This window comes from Stylophora pistillata, chromosome 10 (genome assembly GCF_964205215.1).
Source record: "Stylophora pistillata chromosome 10, jaStyPist1.2, whole genome shotgun sequence".
NCBI classification, from domain to species: Eukaryota; Metazoa; Cnidaria; class Anthozoa; order Scleractinia; family Pocilloporidae; genus Stylophora; species Stylophora pistillata.
This window is the reverse complement of record NC_142528.1, coordinates 24,236,507-24,258,267: the sequence shown is the minus strand read 5'-3', so window position 1 is coordinate 24,258,267 and position 21,761 is coordinate 24,236,507. Positions and strand designations below refer to the sequence as shown.

At 37.9% G+C, this 21,761-nt stretch overlaps 2 protein-coding genes across 4 annotated transcripts; both read right to left on the bottom strand.

Moving 5' to 3' along the window:
- Nucleotides 1-964: 964 nt before the first annotated feature.
- Nucleotides 965-13,716, bottom strand: LOC111321391 (uncharacterized). Of its 3 annotated transcripts, XM_088734654.1 has the most exons (10): nucleotides 13,108-13,716; nucleotides 12,150-12,288; nucleotides 8,460-8,505; nucleotides 7,309-7,416; nucleotides 6,391-6,534; nucleotides 5,411-5,520; nucleotides 3,927-3,992; nucleotides 3,633-3,696; nucleotides 3,342-3,386; nucleotides 965-1,782 (listed from the first exon to the last, which is right to left on the bottom strand). In XM_088734654.1, exons 2-10 carry the CDS (start codon nucleotides 12,231-12,233, stop codon nucleotides 1,556-1,558), a joined length of 894 nt encoding a protein of 297 aa, XP_088590780.1. In that variant the 5' UTR covers nucleotides 12,234-12,288; nucleotides 13,108-13,716; the 3' UTR covers nucleotides 965-1,555. The 3 variants fall into 3 exon arrangements, with proteins under 3 accessions (XP_088590780.1, XP_088590779.1, XP_022779991.2); XM_088734653.1 differs by lacking the exons at nucleotides 12,150-12,288; nucleotides 13,108-13,716 and adding an exon at nucleotides 9,668-10,044 and having other exon boundaries at nucleotides 8,460-8,502; XM_022924256.2 differs by lacking the exons at nucleotides 12,150-12,288; nucleotides 13,108-13,716 and adding an exon at nucleotides 9,668-10,041.
- Nucleotides 13,717-13,860: 144 nt separating this feature from the next.
- LOC111321405 (vesicle transport protein GOT1B) lies at nucleotides 13,861-21,761 on the bottom strand. Its single transcript, XM_022924277.2, has 5 exons — nucleotides 21,606-21,761; nucleotides 21,434-21,525; nucleotides 20,335-20,513; nucleotides 18,971-19,052; nucleotides 13,861-14,787 (listed from the first exon to the last, which is right to left on the bottom strand). Exons 1-5 carry the CDS (start codon nucleotides 21,628-21,630, stop codon nucleotides 14,743-14,745), a joined length of 423 nt encoding a protein of 140 aa, XP_022780012.1. The 5' UTR covers nucleotides 21,631-21,761; the 3' UTR covers nucleotides 13,861-14,742.

Sequence of the window (21,761 nt, the reverse complement as noted above, 5' to 3'; positions counted from 1 at the left end):
TTCATAGCGTGTGCGATTTGTATCTAAAAGAGCCTTTAGGACGCGAAAAAAACTTGCTCTCTAAAACCAAACGGTTGTGCGGTCATGATATATTTCTTCATCCAGGAGACTAAAAAAAAAAACCACATGAAGAAACAGTATCTGTGCTGAATTTGTACCGTAAAAACGTCTCTTCTTCTGGTAGTACACAATGCTAGGTGCTCGTCAGTCAAAACGTCGCGCATGGTTGTTAATTAAGGACTTGACTGCGATTTGCAATTGAACGAAAAAAAAAGAAAAAAAAAAAGAAAAAAAAAAGAAAAAAGCCAGGCCGGAATTTCATCTCGGGTATTTCATTTGGAAACTTCGAGTAATAATTCACATATCCGAGGGAGGAACCAACGTTGTAGACAACGTACGTAACCAACGGAGCACTACCACCACTTTTAGCGTTGCTGCATTTAGCTCAAATTTTCCTGTTGTATTTTGGGGGCTATCTTTAAGGGAAGGGAGAAGCAGGAAAAAGTAAGGGGGATAGAAAAAGAGGGGGGGGGGATTTGCTTGGACTTTAAGTTCTAGACGGGGGGGTAGCTTATTTGAGAAGTGGCCTAATAGTACGGGAGTTTATTGGTCAGACATTGGTATTTTCGTCAAATTTAATTTTGGTCAGACTCAGGAAGACTAACAAATTAAGGGTGCTTATTTAGATCCTCGTTTATGTTTCCAACGTATTAAAAAAAAAGGAAAAACAGATTAGTTGAGATCGTCTGGACACGGGAGGGGAAGAGCCAGGTATGGTTGTAGGATGCACATGTTTCCAACACATAGGCTTCTTACGTTGTTGACCTGAAAAAAGAATTATCTCGCGAGGGAGAAATGGGTGTAGGTTGCCCAGGACAACCCCCTCATTTCGCCTTTCAGTAGAAGGTGATATTCATAACTCTAATAAAGCTGAGCAAAAGACAAAAAATAAAGATTTCTCACATTTCAAACACGGGAGAATATATGCTTTTATAACATGCTATCAATTCATTTTTTATAGCTAAATAATTACAATTGTTTGCTTATAACATCGTAGTCGACCTAACCTTGTAGGTGGTTTTAATAGCCGTGTGCTGACCGGTGCTTTCCTCAAACCGTACGTAGTTTTGATAATAAACAAAATTTGAAATAAAAACACATGCAAACTCCAGCACACCCTCACATATAAAAATTATCTCCCTCTTTAGTCATATTAACTGATGCCATTTTTGTTTCTTCAAGCCCCGAGCAAGAAGACGATAGAGAAAATAAACAGAGAGAAACTATTCGTTTCTTTTTACACAGCTTTGCTATAATAAAACATAGATAAAAGTGTATATAAAATAATGAATGCATGAAGGACAGATCTTTTTTTTTTTACTACCTTTAGTTTTTTTTAATATTACTGTCTTCCTCTTTCAATGAAAGTTGTTGGAAAGGAAATCAAACCCTTGTTGGTTAGAAAAGCTTTCGAAAAACACCTATTATGTATTACTTTAACAGTGAAAAAATTTCCCATAAAATGTACACGTTAAACACAGTTAAGGCCACAAAACTACAAGAAGTGCTTAACACCAGAACAAGGGTTTTGAATCACAACCGCTTCATTTTTTAGCTCGTCTTCTCTCTTTTCTTGTTTTTTCTTGCTTGTCAAGAGCAGTTTGCCCCCATTGTACGCTTTTCGCCTGGTAAGGCAGATGTACAAGATCAGAATCATGGAAAAGCCCGTCAAAGCTCCAGCAAGAATCACGAGAAAGGATTTCTCTTTGAAACTTTTATGACCTGAAATATTGATGCATGTCAGTAAAAACATTTTTAACAGAACACTTTTTCGGTTCAGGGTAGTAGGGCAAGTTTAATTGAACATCAAAAGTACGGGTAATCCTTGCTTTTGCTTCACTTCGCTCTGTGATTGGCCCAGAAACCTCGCGCCATTCTCTCAACCAATCAGATGCAAAACTAAAACCAATCACGATTTGGTCGCCCGCGTTTTCCCGCGCTTTGGACATTTTGTTCGGTCTTACTTTTTGTTCTCACTAGCTCTTAGAGCGCTTCTCGATTGATATTAATAATAATAATAATAATTGAATATTTATATTGCGCAAATTAACACGTGGATATGATCAAATGCGCATCACAACACTTTTCGGGGGACTTTGGCCGGACTGCATCAGCGGTTTACAAACAATTGAAGGAAACTTTGAAGATGCCCCCTCTCCCTAATTCCCAATAAACAGGCCAGACCACATCACAGTAATCTCGTGAGTGGGTTCTTTAACGTCCCCTGCCTAACCAAATTAACTAATTAATAGATGCAGGAGACGGGACCTACGGTTTATTCGTCCTTATCCGAGAAGACTAGAATGTCTATCCATTTCTTGATATTAGAGAAAGGTAGCGCATTCTCCTCAGTTATTTTAAGACCTTGAGTGTTGATCCGGCCGAGGTTCGAACTATCGACTTCGACCTCCCGCACAACAGTCCAGCGCTCTAACCAAATGAGTCAACCGGGAGGCGGTTCGTAAAGCAAAAACCAATTGAGAGTAGCCACAACAGCCAATCAGAAGAAAGGAAAATACCGTCAATCAGAACTCAAAGTAAAAAAACGACCACGCTTCTTAAATTGCGGGAGGACTCCAGCGACCTAGCCTCGATTGCTTTTAGTTTTGCATCTGATCGATCAGAGCTTTGGAGAAACAAAAGATGGTCTAAGGGTCTCTTAATATGAGCCCGGTTTCCGAGACCTCGTCTTACCTCTAAATTCTTTGTAAAATTCCGCCCTCTCATATGAACACATCAAAAATTTTACGAAGGCCGAGGTAAGGCGAGATCTCGGAAACCGGGCCAGCCCGGTCAACCAGGCTCATATGAAGAGGCCCTTAGTCGCGGGTAATACTTTGATAGTGGTTTACCCTCTGGTCTTTCGGTCTTTCCTATTGCAGGCCAAAACATGTCATTTTAATCCATTCTCAGACCTATCCTTCAAAGCGTCACGAATTAGCAAAACTCATTCGAAAAATTCAGATCGAATGTTTTTTTTTTTGTCAATTCTCTTTCTTTGTTTCCCTCAATCAAATACCTAAATTAATGTTGGTGGTTCCCTTGAAAACCATTTCCGATTTAAGGCCATCATGTTCATAGTTCATACTCGTTTTCAAACCACAACGGCTCAGTAAACACGCTCACTTGTGCGACACATGGCTCAATAGCTCATAAAGGCCGGAAGATACCCCAGCCTCGCTTTCATTCTGTTATTCAGGTCACGGGGGAAGGGCTAGGCAGCATAAAATTACGGCATTCAAGATGGTAACACTCGGTAAGGATTAGAATTGTTAAATTACCTTTAGAGTAATTCGCTGGACTGTATACTTTCCCGCCTCTCCAACCTAAAAGCAAAAACAGTTTTAAGAAAATGTCAGCGGTTAGAAATCCAAGCATCCAGGCCAACAAATGATTAACTGAATGGGCCACGAACAGAAAAAGGTACGAACGGACTGACGGACCCACAAACGCACCAATTTATGGATGGATGGATGGATGGATGAATGGATGGATAAATGGATGGGTGAATGAGTGAACGAATATCGAGAAGTAACAATTGATGCAGATTACATGGCATTTTACTTCAGTACCTGCTCTGAGAGGCGTATAGTCTTGCAATGGAAATTCTTGTAGATGCGTGGGCAAAGCAACAATCTAAAGGGCAAAACGTAATGAAACAAATAATGTAGCATTAAGCATGTAGAATGTCAAAGAAAAAGTATTTCCACTCACAAGCAGTAAACTAATTGAGGTGGAATGAAAGAAATTCTAAGTTACAGTGAGGGTATGCCAAAATAAAATAGAACAAGAGTTTGCTCATTTTACGAGACTGAGTTGTGATTATTTTTAAGTGTGTCAAGATCTCAATACAACGATTCACTCACGGTGAGGTAAAGAGTGTTAGGATATTTCCATCCATCTGTTTCGCTAATGTTAAAACGTGGTTTAATCTGAAAAAAGCGAAGAAAAAAACAAGAAAGAAAAAACATCATTTGCTCAACCTCTAAAAGGAAGTGAATTGTGATTAATTAGACTTACTCTTTTCCCTTTACAATGAGTGGTAGTCAGAGCTTAGCCCAGAGAAGACAAAGTACACTTAATAAGAGATAAAGATCTTCAAGCATTTTTGTATGTAATTATAAACTGGGTCAAACTTGACACACTGTCATAGTTTTTACTAAGACATAATTAATGAATTTTGATTCAGTAATTCAGCCCGTGCCATTTTCGTAACCCGGATCATCCAACCTCGTTCCCAGGGCCTTTTCCCTTTGTTGGGGGGTGGGAAAAGGCCCTGGGAACGAGGTTGTCGAATCATCAGGACATGACAACTGTTGTGAAAATATTATAATATATAGATTTAGCCAAGCCTAAAAGCGGAGCTCCCAAATTCGTAACATTAATGATAACATAAAAGATGTGCATTTGCCAAGACTTGCCTGAGACACCCCTCCCTTCGTTTTTATAGTCTTCCCTACTAGGCTTAGCCACAAGTTGCTCGGCAACTTTTCGGAAACTTTTGAGATTTTCGGCAACTTTTTAGAATTTTGGCAACTTTTTAGAATTTTCGGCAACTTTGGGCTTTTTGAGGTTCTTTGTAGCCACTTTCTTCACGTTTCGAGCCACATTGGTCAGTTTTCGATAGACATTTATTCAATTTATTCTAAAATACAATAATTAGGACCCCCCCCTGTGGGTTGATTTTTGTGATGCCTTATTACGAGGTCAGCGGTATCACGTTGCACGTTTTTCAAGATGGCGGACAATTGCAGTGACTATTTGTTGATCAAGTGAAATGGAAAGAACCTCTGATATTATCATTGAACTTTGACAAATAGAGTTTTGATAAGAAGCAATGTGCGAATTTTTAATCTTTAACACCCAAAAAAGTTACGAAAAGCAGAAAAATTTTGGCAACTTTTCGGCAACTTTTTGGAAATTCAGCAACTTTTCGGCAACTTTTTGAAAAAAATAGCAACTTTTTGGCACTTTTATTGGCAACTTTTTTGGGATTCATCGGCAACTTGTGGCTAGGCCTATCCCCTACCCTACCCGTGCAATCTGAAGGCACGTACGTACGTGCGTACGCTCCGTCAGTCACGTGACAACCAAACGAAAAGAGGTTGACCATATTCCATGGGTATGGGGCTCTGCCCAACGCGCGTGGAGCGTGAAGCGAGCGTGGGAGCCCCGCTATCAATTACCTCCCCATATCTAAAAACTGTGAGCTCGTGATATGAAAAGAAACGGCTAAAGACCGGGATTTCATCTGAACCGATAGCCGAGAGATGCGCAAAAGTAGGTTCGTCTATGATGTTTTTTTCTTCTAATTGTTTTTCACTTAAGGTAGAAAGAAAAAGATTCCAACCTTGGACACCAGTTTGCAGTTCGTTACTTTTGCAAATTGGTTTGAGTTATCTGAGTCTTCTGAGAACCATATTACGATGTATCCACGCCATTTAGACGTAATATTCACGTCTACAAAAGGGAGAAGAAGAAAAAAAGAAACAACATAAGATCGCAAGGAAATCACTCTTCTTAATTAACCTGACTGGTTACTGAACAAACGAAACCCTATGGGTTCCTAACGTAGCACGAAACGGCTAGGAAAGCACACAGCGGTGAAACGTCTGCGCTCGGGCGAACATTGAAACGGTTAAGAAGCGACCCACCACTGCATTCGTGCTAACCAATCCCGGGTATTTTACGACGTGCTTTTTTTTTTTTTTTTGCTAAATACGGGTTATTCAACTATTTTTCCATTATTTGGTTTGAAATCTTTAAAGATAAGAAAAACCCAACACAAATATGAATTTTTATGTTCGCGTTCTATTTAACAATTATTCGCCGAAGGCGAGGTGAATATCGTCAAATAATCCCCGAGACGAAGTCGAGGGGATTGTTCGACAATATTCACCGAACCTGAGGCGAATAATTGTTTTAGTATAATTTCAGTGCTCAACAACGGAGAAATTTCTAAAATCATAACATTTTAGTAACATTTATTAACATTTTATTTTAACATTTTATATATAAACCGCGTGGGGCGGTTTATATGGCGTCACTAAGGAACAGCTCGACCAATCAGATTGCTGGAAACTCTTTGCTCAGCTCTGAAAATTATATTAATTTACTATTAAACTCAATGAGTCATGTTTACTTGATTGACTGCAATAGCATATAAACAGAGGTATTTTCTTAGCTTAGGTTCCCTTCAACTTTCAAAGGGTTGTACCCGTTTTGCATAGAAGAAACAAAAATATGCGTTTATAAAGGCAAAGGAACACAGGATATCAGAGTAGTCTAAGTCTTATTACATGTGACTCAAAAGCAAACCCAGGTTGTTACCTTTTGGTCGTGTCCAGTTCACTCTCGCTACCCATTCCTGGCTGTCTCCTTCCTTCACCTGCACGAATTTTACATCCACCTCTGTCACCTCCCCTGGTACGATTTCGTCTGATCTGGGAGCATACTGATCTCCTTTCGGACAAGCTATGACCAGAAAGACAGATGCTCTTGATTACCATGACAATTATTACGGTACAACAACTAATCATACAAGCCAAAACTATTCGGTTTGCTTAGTGTGGGAACCGGAGCCCGCGCTCATCCCCGAACCCAGTCTCTTCTCGGGGAGGAACGAAAAAGACCGGACTCGAGAGAGCAGTGGAAATCGTGCCTAGATCTAATACGGTGCATCATTTTGCGTAACCGAACAGGCAAAAATCGCATACTTAATTGATAATCGACTTCCATAGCGCGTATCGATTGAGTGTCGTGAACCAAAACCAAAGTAATTCCAATGACCAATTGAAGCAAAAAGTAGATACCACAAGGAGTCCGGGCCAATTATAACTCAAAGCAAGAATAAGCACTCTTCTAAAAGGGCGAATGACCAAGCCTTTAGTAGCTTCAGCTTTGTATCGAATTGGTTGATTGAGAAGATGGCGCGAGTTTTCTCGGCCGATCATAGGGCGATGTGAAATAAAACCAATGAAGTCTTAAATAACTTTTGACGTTTATTTAAAAACTGCCATAAAACTACAAAGTTAGACTGGGAACCTAAAAAATAGCCTTGGTACCCGGCAAAACCAATCGCCATCTTTAATTCCCAGGCATTTCTATACACTACTAAGAAAAACCGAGTTTGTGGGTTAAATTCGAGTCTACCTTTGGCTGTAAATAAATTTTAGACATAAGAGAAGCTTTACCATTTAACAATTAAACATTTCATTCAAGCTACATTATAATATATGTCTTTCGTACCGTTTTCAGAAGCATTTGTTGCAGTTGGTGAATCTACAGAGTTCAAGAATTCAGAGGTCGAGCGCGTCCTGGGACTAGAGGTCGTGGTTCTAGCATTCTCCGAATTCTCTAAAATCGAAAAAAAAAAAAAAACCCTTAAATTTAGTGATAATACTCATAGATACTCTTTGAGGCATTGCTCAACAAGAAATCTGTATTGAGCCGTTTGATGAAGCTAGTGATAAAAGTTTTTTTCGACTAGAATGAGAAAAAAAAATTACGCCTTCAGGCAGACATTATCCGTTTGCAGTTTAATTAAAGCGTTGCTGAGTTTTACCTGAAGATTGATTTGCACTACCGAGACTACCTCCGGGGCCTATGGCGTTTGAAGAATGTTCGTATTAAATGCAGAGTACTTAGTCCAATAATTTGGTGTGATAAAAATTATTTGTTTGTAAATTTTATTCTAGAATTGGACTAAATTGCCTTAGAAAGCTTTTCCCTGGCCTGTAGATCACACAGCATGTTAGGTCATCGTATCATGATTACGAAGTTCTCCTTTTTCACCGCCTCCCCCCCCCCCCGAATTATCTCGTCCTTTAAAAATAAAAGCTCGAATTCAAAGCGATTTGTGACATTGCACCTCCTCACAAAACGGTTGCTTCTCAGTGTTACTGCTTTCAGCTCTGAAAAGGGGAATAGAGCTCTACATAATCTTTAAAGGCTCGAAGTATCAAGCAAGGCCGTAAATATAAATTAATAAAGAGCAGACCTCAAACTCTAATAGGTACATTGCGCAATATTTGCTGACGTCTCTCTTCGTGATTAATACTTTAATTGACTTGTGAAAAGATTATTGTTTATTCTATGCTGTGCGTGATCCAAAAATTGCATGCAGGCAGAAAAGTACCAATTCTGTCAGTCACAGTCCGAGAGAAAGATAGGCATTGATGCTTCAGAGTTTTTCCTTTGTTTAGTTGACAAGTGTGGCGGAAATATTCAGCCTGTAATCGGCTAAAGAAAGCATTAATGCCTGCAACGTTTGAAAGAAAAGCAATGAATGAATCTTCAAGTGGTATTCTTGCAAATCTTTCACGGTGTGTAGCGATAACATAAAGTGTTGAAATTATGCCCATTAATTTTCAGCGTGCTCTTCATAACAAGACCCATACCTTCGTTCGAAGATCGGCACTTTCCCAAACACGCCCGCCTTGACTGCTGAAAATCGAGAGGAAAATATTCAAGTTCTTGTCAAACAAGGAGAAAGTGACATGGCTTAAAATTTACAAGTGAGAAGTTGAAGAAACACAGATGACGCGATACAACAAAGGCCTCTAATTTTTGTTTGGAGACAGCAACGGACCCGGATGGAAAATAAATTGGACAAGAACCTCCACTAACTGAAAGTTTATACAAGGACGAACTGAGAGAGCAGGACATCCTAGCCAGGATATTTTTTTTCGTTGAGTTTTTCGTCCGTAAAATTCCGTGCATTTTTTTTTTTCAATTTGTATCGTCTTGCGAACTAAACAATTATTAATGAGTTTTAAGACGTCCTATTTCTTGTGATAACTTGATACAGCTTCTATACTGATTTGCACGGAAAGTATTGTTCTATCATGTCGTTTCATATTTACACGACACGTTATTAGCCCTGTCTCAAAATACCTCGTAATTTGAGTGCCTCCATGGATTCTAACAATATCAGGAATAAGTGCATTCCCTTCTTATTGACCTCGCGACAGCAAGTTCCCAGAAAAAAACTATGATATCCTAATTAGCTTTAGATGACAAGGAACCACTAATAGCTGTAAAAACTGAAACGATGTCAGAAATGGCCAATAAAAATTAAAGTCAGCTAGATTTTTTCATATCAATTAAGCTTTCTGTAAAAAGCTTGTGAGGTCAACCTAACATGATAAAACAGTTTACTTAAAGATATGTCTATTACTTGTTGAAACGTCGTATATGAAAATATATCAGTATGACTTTTAAAAAAAGAGAAAACATCATGAAAAGCCTAATTCCCTTTAATAAATGAATACTAAGGACAGAATTGTTTTCGAAACTTACTGTAAAATTCTAATTGATCAAACTTGTAAATACGTGTGTCCAAAATCCTTTTTTGTAATGTGGGTTCATTTCGTGAAGCGCGCCCTTTCAAAAATATACAAATCGAATCGTCTACAAAGAACATAAGAAAAGGCAGTATTGTACAAGATTTTCAAAAATCTACATTTCTTTATTGGCCTTTTTTGTCTAGATATCACCTCTGGCAGCTGCTGACTTCATATCGAAAATTGAAAATTATCAATACTCAGGCAAAGTGATTTTTATGTGCCCCTCAATTTAAAGACAATCTCAGAGTGAAAAAACTTACTTGTAAATTCCCCATGGAAGCTTCCGTGGAAACATAATTCTGACATCTTTGTTCACAATCGTTCAAGCCTCGGTTCGATTTTTCCTTGTGAAAATTATCAAAACATTGCGCCCGTGTAATAAAGCAAACCCAAACAACGCTCACCAAAACAGACTGAAATTTTGAGCGCAACATGTTGAATCGTTTCAATTAGCAAGATTTACGGACGCCCACCACCGTTGCAATTCTCGCCACGAAATGAATATTGCTTGAACCAGAGGAAGTTCTAAAACTGGATACTAACCATTAGCGTTCCAAGTTATTCAACGTTCGATAAACAAGATTACCATTCATTTTAATACAGGAAGTTGTAACTACATCTCAATGTTATGCGGAACTTACGCTTGCTGTCGGCTTTTTATAACGATAATTACGATTTTGACAGCCACATGATCTATGTAGGATCGGCGCTGCGCTTAAACTTGTTTTGACTTGAAATCAATTTTTTCTTTTGGTTAAAAGAGGTTATTTTGTCTCAGCAAACCAGGTTGTTTATCATTGCCTTTGCTCTTCCTGTTTTTCTTCTTCCGGCGTGTTATCTAAAACTTGTGAAAAGACGAGTTTTCGATAGCAAAGCCGGGTAGAAATTAAATTTCCCTGAAAGCAAGTTTATTTCGCGGGCCTTAAGAGCAGGGGGTGGAATGAATCGGATGGAGGGAGGGGAGGTTGAGGACTTAGGGGGTAAGAGAGAAAGAGAGAGAAGGATCTTTTCAGTTACCAGTATTACGATTTTGTTCTTTCACTGATATTTGACGCTTCGTTGCGGATAGGTATCAATAAGTGGTCTAGGTTTGTCGTGTAAGCGATACTATCGCTATCCACTCTCTCTAAGCCAAACGCTATCGCAATCAGCTTCTTAAATATTCATTACAGTTTCGTTGGTTTAGTGCAAACTTCCGTGGGTTCACATTCTGTGGAGTACATTAACCCACCCTAACAAAAATAAACTTTTCTCTTGTCATGTATCATATCGCCTTTATCGAGGAGCGAATTTTTGCAAAGTCCTGTTGAACGAACTTGACACGATACGGAAGACAGCTGCTTAAAACAAAAGACGCAAGTTGAAAACGCGCGAGTTCCTTGCGTGTATCCTCGCTCGCTCGTGACAATAGAAATAGAAACGTGTGTACAATAAAATTGAAACAAATCCGCAGTGTCTCTTGCATTTCCTACATTTGTGCTTGTTCAACTTTTTAATATTTTAAGACCACAAAATTATGAGGAGGCCATAATTAATAGTTCTGCACAAACCCGTTTCATTCCTGGAGGGGACCCTTCAATCATTTGGCTTTTAACAGGAGAGAAGAGGAAGTTCTCCCTAAACACGCTAGGGGTAATTTTTGAGGTCTTGAATTTTCGACAGGGTGTACAGCGTATTCAGCGTCTTATACATGGTATTGCTGAAAGCACCACCAATTTTGAAATCTAATTTTGAAATCTAATTTTAAATGTGCTGTCTGAATACGGAAAACCGAGCCCCGTGGTTGACCACCATATCCCTTACAGTTTTTCGTCCATAAAGGGCAATGAAATAGAAGGATTTCAAAAGAGTTTCCTTCATCCCCACTTCCGGCTAAGGGCCTTTACCTGACCCCGGCGCGTGTTATTAGTGCCACACGTGATTCCCGCCGCCCCCCCCCCCCCCCCCCGCAAAAAAAAAAAAAAAAAAAAAAAAAAAAAAAAAAAAAGATACGGCCTCGGGGTTTCATCTTTTCAGGAACCGGTTACCTTTCAGATCACCGACGAGCATATCCATACGGTAAATTAAAATTACTTTGAAATACTGATTAGTGTCGCGAAAGCTTTCAGAGTTTCCACGACCAGTATTTGAATCAAGGATTATTTTTTTCATAAAACAGCTGAACGACAAGACTTCCCGTTTGCTAAAAGCCCCTCGAGGCGATTCTACAACCGGTGTTATTGTTTGATCGTTTCGGGACCCTTTCTGGAACAGGGAAATGAGTGTATGGAAACACACACGCTTAGAAAATTATACACATATTTTGGCGCGAGTTTCATCTTTTTGCATTGCTAGTGTGGCTGTATTAATCAAACAAGCCTCTCGGTTAGTTCAACTTGCGTCAAAATGGTTATTAATTAATCAAAAGGTAATTTATGGAAAATGAAAAACGACTGCGGCGCTCTGATGAAGGAATATTCGAGAAAGAAGTTGCTACAGTGAATGTCGACCTTAGTTCACAGCTGTTGAGTTGAACGTTTTTTAAATCAATGGGAAATAAAATTTAAGAAAGATAACAAACACTCCCTGTTCGTCTAATAAGTCCGTTGCGCGAGTGGACTTCTTTTCCAGCTAAATCACAGGTAGCCCAAGCTCGCAAAATTACGCTGCTCAATGGGTGAGATGTAAGGTTTTAAATGGGAATATACTGTCGCTTTCTCACCTGAAATTCTGACCTAGTTTTGAATAAAAAAACAAACTTACTCGCTTAAGTGCTTGTTCCTTTTGATATCGTGTGGATTTTTTAAGTTGACGCAGGGCCGTTCCGCTCGGTCTTACCGAGTTCATTTGCTTTGCCCTCTCTATGTATGGAGGTTCATTTTGCGAGCTGGGCTACCTGCGGCTAAATCGTTCAAAATTCTTTCGTTACAGAAAACAAAATTCAAGTTCACAGTTTCTCTGGAGGTAGACAAAACATACTGTTACAACAGGGTTCTCCATTATGCTAATTCCAGTCCACAGCTTGAATTGAGCATTGCTTGGTTCAAACAGGATGAAAAACAAAACAAACCAAACAAAACGGGCCATCATCAAGATTAAAAAATAAATGCCATCTGAGCGGATCTTTTCAATTGAGATCAGGCAATATTTTGGATAATAGAAACGATAAACTTAACATCAGGGATAAACCATTTTGCTTTTGTGCAACAAAAGCAGGCTTTAGAATTGTTTTCCTTTTCACCAGTTCATATTTTTTATTCACTTGAAAATAATTATGTTCTTGATTTCTTTACCTGAAACACCAATCCCCCCTCTTTCTGGATGAACCTGAGCTATGGCTTCTAAGGAGAACTTAGGGGGGAATAATTCTTCCCTAAAATATATGTTCCACCACTCAATCTAGGGATTGCAGGGAGTAGATTAATCAACAAAGTATACCATTTCAGTATTTTGACTCATGAAAAACGGTTTCGATCTGGACTGGAAGCATTCCTCACAGTGTGAAGGTTTCCAGTGACCAGTCTGCATGCGTGGTACAAACAATTTTTGTGAATGCAATCATAAATATTTTGTAAAAATATGCTCCACATGCCCCCAGATTTGAAATTTCTTGACTGATATTTCTCCCACATAGTGCTGAATTGATAAAACTTAGCATTGAATTGATACAGCTGACTGACTTCCTACATGTACACACTGGTCCAATTAAAAGTGTCCCTACCTTGATTATCTGTACTCATGCCAATGCCAGATTTAAAACTTCTTGACTGATATTTCTCCCAAATAGTGTTGAATTGATAAAACTTAGTATTGAATTGACACAGCTGAATGACTTCCTACACACAACCCACAATTCCTCTATTTGCTCTGACGAAGGGCTAACACTCGAATCGTCAGCTTTTAAAATCGTAACGGTGGTCAATTTACCATTTCAACTTTGTTGATATATTCAAATTATTTCGTTACTCCCACTGATGCAGCCCCAAACAGTTTCTTTAGAAACCATCAGCCTGACTTCCTACATGTACACACAGGTCCAATAGGCCATTTTACAGTTGTGTACTTAGTTGCCAAGCCTTTGATTCAGAGTGAGGCTAAAGATGACCTTGTTGTGATAGAGACCTGTATCTAGTTAGCATGATAACAAAGAGATTTACATTTGAAAGGCAAAGTTTGTATCATAACAAGGTCATCTTTAGCCTCACTCCCATTCAAAGGCTTGGCAACCAAGCACACAACTGTAAAATGGACTATTAACAGTTTCCCTACCAATGTATAGTCAAACCTTGATTATCTGTACTCGTTGGGACTAGATGAGATAATTGAGGTCCAGATAATTGAGGTTCAACTGTACCTTAACAGGTAGACAAAACATTTTATCAAAAAGAGTGTAAGAATTTTGAATGACACAGTTCCAACACAGGTTTACATAAATATACCCTCATAGGTTCTTTCAGAATAAGTAACAAATTCACACCTTGGAAACAAAGGATTTTAATTAACTCTCCAAGAGTTAAAAAATATCTGTAAACGAGCCTGAGACAGACCCTTGCATGTAGGAATGCCTGCCAGCAGAATGGTTACCTGGAGAATTTATGTTTTTCTAGTCAAATCAATCCTTGTTTGAAATTTCATTTACCAGTACTTTTTTGAAATGCCTTCAATATTGACCCTTTAACTGCCAAGATTGACCATGACAGAATTTCTCTTTACACTATCAATACAATATTAAGCAGAAAAGTAATGGGAATAAAGATTTAAAATATCGATTGGAGAATTTGATCGTTGACCCAAAGTCTTTGAACTAATATTAAAGGATCATATGGTAAACACTCACAGTAAGAAGATCAACTTATGTGATTGTGGGAGTGAGAGGTTTTAACTTTGGGGTTCATAATAAAGTTTAAGGATAGAAAAATACAATTCGAACAAAAGATAAAATTGGGTGATACAACTGTTATGAATGCATGCTTCATTTTCAAGCAGAATGGTAATACTTACGAAGAATGAACTGAGTAAAGACTGCATGAATCAGTTCTGCTAGGAATAAACTGTAGGATTCTTTGCAAGATTGGACTGAACTTCAAAAGAACTCACAATGCAAGTTACAGTTCCACCGAGTCATGACATGGTCTTTTATGAAAAAGGAGAAAAGACTATTCAATTGGTTTTTGTCTCCTACAATGATACAAAATAACGAGGAGCTGAACAACAGAATAGATGGAGAGCTGTGCAAATTGGATTGCTACCATGTGTAAAACTCGTTTCCCCTGATATAGCACTTCTGATTGCAGAAGGCCTTCTCCCAGCACTTTCCTGCCAGAAAATGTCCTGGATACATTCAGATCTCAGTGATTTATACCATTGAGTTGCTTCCGTCTCCTGCTAATCTATCAACAATCTGTGAATCAAAATGTAAAAATATCACATTACAAAATGTTAGGAATAATTTGTTCAAGTGGTGATTTCATCCTATTACATGTCATTTTAACTGAATTTAGATGCGTCAAGGCTGTGCTCTAAGGAAAATTGAATGGAGCCCAGTGCTCTGTAACTGTGAAATCTAGGCCAGCACAAACTTTTTCCTGAGTTGCCCAAGAGCAAAAGCAAGGCGCCAGGGGCCACTGGGCACTCCTAGATCACAGCCTTGGTGTGTGTTAAAACATTTGTAAATGTAGCTACTGTTCAATACAGATGAATGTATAACAAGCTACAAAATCAAAAACTGACTAATTTAAACAAGCCTAAGAGTAGAGAATTCGTCTCAATAAATTTTGTATCCAAGCAAGAAAGTGGCAAAGAATTCTTATTCAAAGACTATTCTTAAAATTTACATCTTTCCTATTTACATGTCTCCAAAAAAAATTCACCAAATGAAAGTCAAAAGTTCAGTTTGCAAAGGTTTTCCTTTTGCAGAGTCATATCTCAATGGTGAATGATTTTAGGACATTGTCTAACAGGCACCATAATTTACATCTCCAACTAGTGTATAAAATTGTAAATGATTATCACTATCCCAGGCAATTTCAAGGATATTTTGCATTTAGATCAGAACTTTGCCATAAAGCCCTCAGAGATAGTAAGGAACTCCATCTTCCAAAATACAAAACAGCTATGGGCCAGTCAACATTCGAGTATGCCACTGCAAAGGAATGGAATGAATTCCCCAAAGAACTACGTGCTTGTGAAATGCTGAGAATTTTTAAAATTAAAACTTTTAAACTTCTATTAGAATCAGATAAGGCACAACACAAATGTAGTGTACAAGTTTTTTTATCAATGTAAATAGTTTTTGGCAATTTTCAATTTGATCTTTAACTTGTATTGATGGTGAATTGTATTTTAAATGGCATTTTTTGCACTGATCACCGGCTTATACCAGCGTTTTTTATGTTGAATTCACTGATCGGTTTTTTCAGTTTAAATAAAGCATTATTATTGCTGTTATTAATTGAACCGTCTTCAAAATTCCATATTTTTCTTTCCTATTTAATTTACCATAAGCTCTGAATATAGTCCTCAATGGAACAAAAAGAAACAAACAATTGAAAAAAAAAAGTTTCCTGATTCTATCTTTGCGATGAATATATGAAGTTCATATATTTTGAACTGCGGTTATAGATACGTATGATGCACGATCCTCACAGTAGACAGCGCTATTTATGCAATAGCGAAAATCAGACCTGAAAAAAATCAGGCCTGTACGGGATTTGAACCACTGACCTCTGCGATACTAGTGCAGCGCTCTACCAATTGAGCTAACAAGCCAACTGGGAGCAGGCCGTTAAGTTGATTCGTAATAAACCCGTGATGATAAATCAGATGCGATGAATATATAAAGTTCATATATTTTGAACTGCGGTTATAAATATATGAACTTCAAAATATATGAACTTCATATATTCATCGCATCTGATTTATCATCACGGGTTTATTATAAATCAACTTAACGGCCTGCTCCCAGTTGGCTTGTTAGCTCAATTGGTAGAGCGCTGCACTAGTATTGCAGAGGTCAGTGGTTCGAATCCCGTACAGGCCTGAATTTTTTCAGATCTGATTTTCGCTATTGCATAAATAGCGTTGTCTACTGCGAGGATCATGCATGATATGATTCTATCTTTTATAAATAAAGTGGCTAAGATTAACAAAATTCTTTGCTGTCATTGGCCACAGTAGTCTACCTGGACCATTTCTTTTGCAAATTGCAACAAGCGATGACTAAGAGTGACTAGCATCTAATTTCTCAGGGCTTGAAATTAAAAAAAATTCTGATCGCAATTTGCAAGTAATTCCTAAAAATTTAATCGCAAGTTTGAAAATTTTAGTCACAAAGTAACCTACTTCTACCAGAACCGGAAATTAGAAATGAAGATTTCCTAGAAATTTCATGAGTGTTTGATGAGGTGGTTTCTGAAAAAGTGCACCGCAATACATTTCTCAGCAAGAAATCAATGATAAAAGTCATGCAACATTTAACTTGAATTTTGCAGGATTTTTCAAATAAAACTACAGCAACCAGTAACAAGTAAGACACAAGGCTGTTAAATATAATTTATTTATATGCTAGGCTTCAAAACAGTGGCAAAATTGCTACCAATGGAGAGATTTTAGTCACAAAAGTGAAATCTTTATTTGCAAACGTGCCTGACACAGGCCCAATTTGAAGCCCTAATTTCTCCTTACAATATCACCCCTGAATCACACATTAAGGTTATGAGAATTATGAAAATGATCAACAACTACAGAAACTCTTGATTGATAAGAAAATTCTCCTTGTCAAAATGCTAGGAAATGAATAGAGAACAGTATGGAGAATATGCATACTGATTAGTTAGGCAGTAATAATTAGTGGGTTAATAATTTTTCTGGCAGCTTTTTTTTCCCCTTTGACTTAACCTTTTCCTTCCCAAGTTCTCACTAGTAAATATCCATTATTAGTATATACTAAAACAGTGGATAGCGTTAGAGGTGCGCTCTGATTGGCTAGTCAAACTCCCAATATCCTTTGCTATTTACCTTCGAGCAACTTAGGAAAAAATGGCATCCCGGTTTGCTTCCACGACAAGCGAAAAAATCACTCAAATTAATTACGGTGGTGTATATTGTCTCACTGTTTTAGTATACTAAAACAACTATTCACCTCAGTGTCGGTGGTTAGTAGTGGATATTTACCTCGCCGCTTCATGGCTCGATAAATATCCATCACCAACCACCTCCACCTTGGTGAATAGTTGTTAATTAACCAAGTGTGAAGTCAAGGTGGCTGGATATTGACCAAATTCTTTTTTTTTGCATTTTTATGAACTGAGATGAAGTTGAGGTCCATAAAAATGTGAATAAAAGAAAGAGGCTAATATACAGCCATCTTGACCGAACAAGCTTGATCAATAAAGGATTTATTACATTGCAAAAAGATTTTGCTTTATTAAGAATTAAGAATGACTCTTTTGCTTCGAGAGCCAAGAAAGAAAGCCAACTGTGATTGTAGCACAACAAACTCACAAAGGTCATTTCTGTTTTCTTTGTTTTGACTATCTTCTGCCACTTTTTGCTTATCCATCACTGAAATTGTCCAAGAATTATGAATGTAGATCTAATTCAATTTTTTCCATGTGTGGAATCAATGCGGGCAATCCCTAGTGGGCAAGATGGGCCCATCTTGCCCACTTAGTTAGCCAATCAGAACACAGGATTTGCTTCATCTGCCCACGGGCACTGTGAGTGATGTAATAAATCCCCTTACTGTCTGCCATACAAGTGTTATGATGTTAGTTTGGAGAATTTGCTACTGGATCAACTGATAATCTCCTTGTATATATTTTTCTTCACTCTCATCACTTGTCTGCTTAGCTACGGTATGCATCAACATTGTGAGGACAAATTCTGCCTTGGTCACTTATGGGAGTTCAATGGTTAATGTTATGAAAAAAGGAAGTTGGTTAACAAATATGTCTTAGTAGACGTTTTGTTGTGTAGTATCACTGAGTATTTTTACGAGTTGTGCCGTATTTTGATGAGCCCGTAGGGCGAGTCAAATACAAATAACAAGTAAAAATACTCAGCGATACTACACAACAAAATGTCTAATAAGTTATTTATTATCCAACACGTCAAACTGTTATTTCAGTGAGGGCGAATTTCGTGGATATTTATTTACGGGGAGTGCGTGACAGAAGTATGCGAAGCTGAAAAGAATTGGCACATTGTGGTGTTGCTGCTTCTATTTTCTTCAAGAAATGAAGAAATTTCCAGGTCATCTAGCTGTTTTTCTTCGTTCGATTCATCTAATAAACTTGGATGTACATTTGCCAATCATTCTGACTCTTCGTCGTCAGAAATATGATTCAAATTGTCCACCATTTTTTTTCATAACTACAATTCAACTCTTCGCTTGCACGATGCGAGAAAACCTGTTTAGCTGGCACTCTAGAGTACAAACACCGTGTGATATTTGTACTTGTCTATGGCGTCATTTGTATTCATCTATGGCCTCATTTGTACTCTATGAAGTGTAGTTGGATAATAAGTCAGACTGAATTAAGACATGGACAATAAATCATATGCAAAATGCAAAGCCCACTCACCATGCTAATTCCTGGGAGGTTGAGTATATTCCCAATGACAGGTACTCTTCTTAAAAAGTTAATAACAACTGGAAAGAAGCCACTGAGAATAACAACAGAAATTACTTCAGTGATAATCAGACCAAAAGATTTTAACAGGCATTCCCATCCTTTTCTTCCTCTGACAAAAATTTCAACTGACAGGTTCAAATATAAGTCTGTGGCAAGTTACAAGTAAATCAAAAACCCCTTATTGATTTTAAGAAATGAGCCTGGCACAGCATTTTCTCCCCAAGGAGAGAATCCTTCCCCTAAGGAAGATTTAAGACTGAACTAGAAGAAAGAATAGAAATCGAGCTTGTGCAATTCATACTATAGAACTTTACTCTGTAAATGTGTACTTCTTATTAACCCAGTTTGAGGTCCACATTTGAAGTTATGGACCTAGAAAACAAGATTCCTGAGATGTTTGTCATATCTCTGGCTTTAGATGGAGGAGGAGAATTTCATTTCAATCAGATTTTTTAATTCAGTTGGCTGTACAGTGAAACATGGCCCCTAAATTGACCAATTATAGCACACATACCAGCTGGGAGATAAAATAAGGATTCTTGAGAAAGGTGATTGCTTACAAATCACAACATCAAAACAAAACTAAATCATTTTTTTTGAGTAATGCCCTGTTTTGAGCTTCATTTCAAAATCTAACACCACAATGTATCTGCAAAAAACCAACTTGGTTGCATGTCTTTTTTATTCTTTAATTTCAGAGCATCAAAAGTGACCATGAAAACCAAATGTTTACAGTTGTGATATTGCTTAAATGTCTGGTCAATTCATTGACCAAGTTTGGTCAGGCCAGATTGGAAAAAATTTGGCTTTGGACCTCACTGTGCTTACTGGTACTCCTGGTACTGATGACTTGCTCCCAAATATTTTTATAACATAACCAAAGTAAAGCGCGTGCTCTGATTGGTCAATTTAGCGTCCCCCATTTGCCCATGGGTGTACGCTGCTGACGTGAGCAAATGCAAAGACTATTTTTACGCGCGCGCTTGTTTTTTCTGGTCGCGTAAGATTTGTTAAATAAAAGGGAACTCTTTAGCTACAATGTATCAATTTTATGTTATAAAACAAATGGTAAACACCACAGCGTACACTATTGAGTTATGGATACACTTGGGAGGTTTGCTAAGCACTCAAGAAGCTAGAGTCGCTCTCGGCTATCGCCTCGAGCGACTCTTACGCTTCTTTCGTGCTTAGCAACCTCCCGCGTGCATCCATAACTCAATAGTGTACGCTGTGGTGTTTACCATTTGTTAATTGCGACCAGCCCTCTCACTAATTCAATACAGACATTCTTAAATAATTAAACCTCAACTTACCTAAACAAAAGGACAAATCCATATATTTCTATAATCATTCCTATAAGAGGCCAACCAATAAGAACAACTAACACTCCACCAAGAAAACAAGAGCTTCCCTTGAGCTTGTGTTTTTGAAAGAAAAATCTAAAAGTTCTCTCTAATCCAATTACCAATGCTAATCCAGAAATGAATAATATCTGTGATAGAAAATAACAAGAAAAAAAAAATTAAACTGGAACAGCAATACTGAGTATCAGGGCTAAACACTAGCTTTTCACCTTACTAGCAAAGTGGCTAGTGACAACTTAAATGTTACAACAATTTCAGTTTGTTTACTAGCCAAACTGGCTGGTGGAAATTGAAAACCACTGGCCAAAACTGAATTTCTTCTAGTCTGTGGCTAGTTGGCTACCAGTGTCGAGCCCTTCACTCGAGCTCTCTGATCCCATTAGAGTGTCTTAGCATCTAATATCTCTACACAATATCAACCATGAATCACACATTAGGGTTATGAGAATAAAGGAAATGATCACCAACTAAAAGAGTTCTTGCCTGTTCAACAAATTTGGAAAGATTTCCGTATAACCCCATACCAATCAAAAACAATGCTGAAGTACTAGTCCCAAAGACAATCTGTTGTTTTGCCTCTGTTTTCTTTTTTCCAAGAATTGCATGCATAATGAAGTATAGGGTTATATGGAAATCTTACCATAAATTCCCCTTCTCAGCACCTTAGGAAATGTACAGAGAACGGTATGGAGAATATGCACGCTGATGTTACGTTGTAAAGGGTTAAAAGGGCAAACGCTTATCAGCTACAGAGAAATTTATCTGGTCTAGCTATTTATGTGTGTCTATGGTTTCACACCAATGAATTCCTGATCAATGAATGGGCACCTGGCAATTAGATTAAAAGTAATTGAAAATTATCTATTAAGATTACATTCTGAACTGTTGAACTATATCCACAGACGTTTGTCCGTAATACTACAAATGACAAGGGCCAATTTTCATTATGAACAAGTTAATCACTGTTAGAAATACAATGTAAGAGATCTAGGCTCTCGAATTTTCACGATACTCGAAAAATCTAAGCATGAACGTATAAGATACTTACATTTCCAATAGCTAAGAGACCTTTGTCGAAAAAGAACAAAACTCCCAGAAAGAGAAAAAATACTCCAAAACCTGTCACACCGATGCCGATTTCTAAGAATCAAAATTCAAATGGAAAAAAAATTAAAGAAACAAAACCGAAATAAACCATTTAATGAAGAAGGGGTTCCTACTTTGATAATCTGTAATCGGTAACATTTTCCAAGGTTTTTCTTTAAGTTTTGCTACCTCTCTTTACAATAGTTCATTTATGACTTTGACCAGAAGGCCACGTTGTGTTTTCCACAACGCATGCCTCATTCTAACCGCTGGCCACATAAACTGCACAG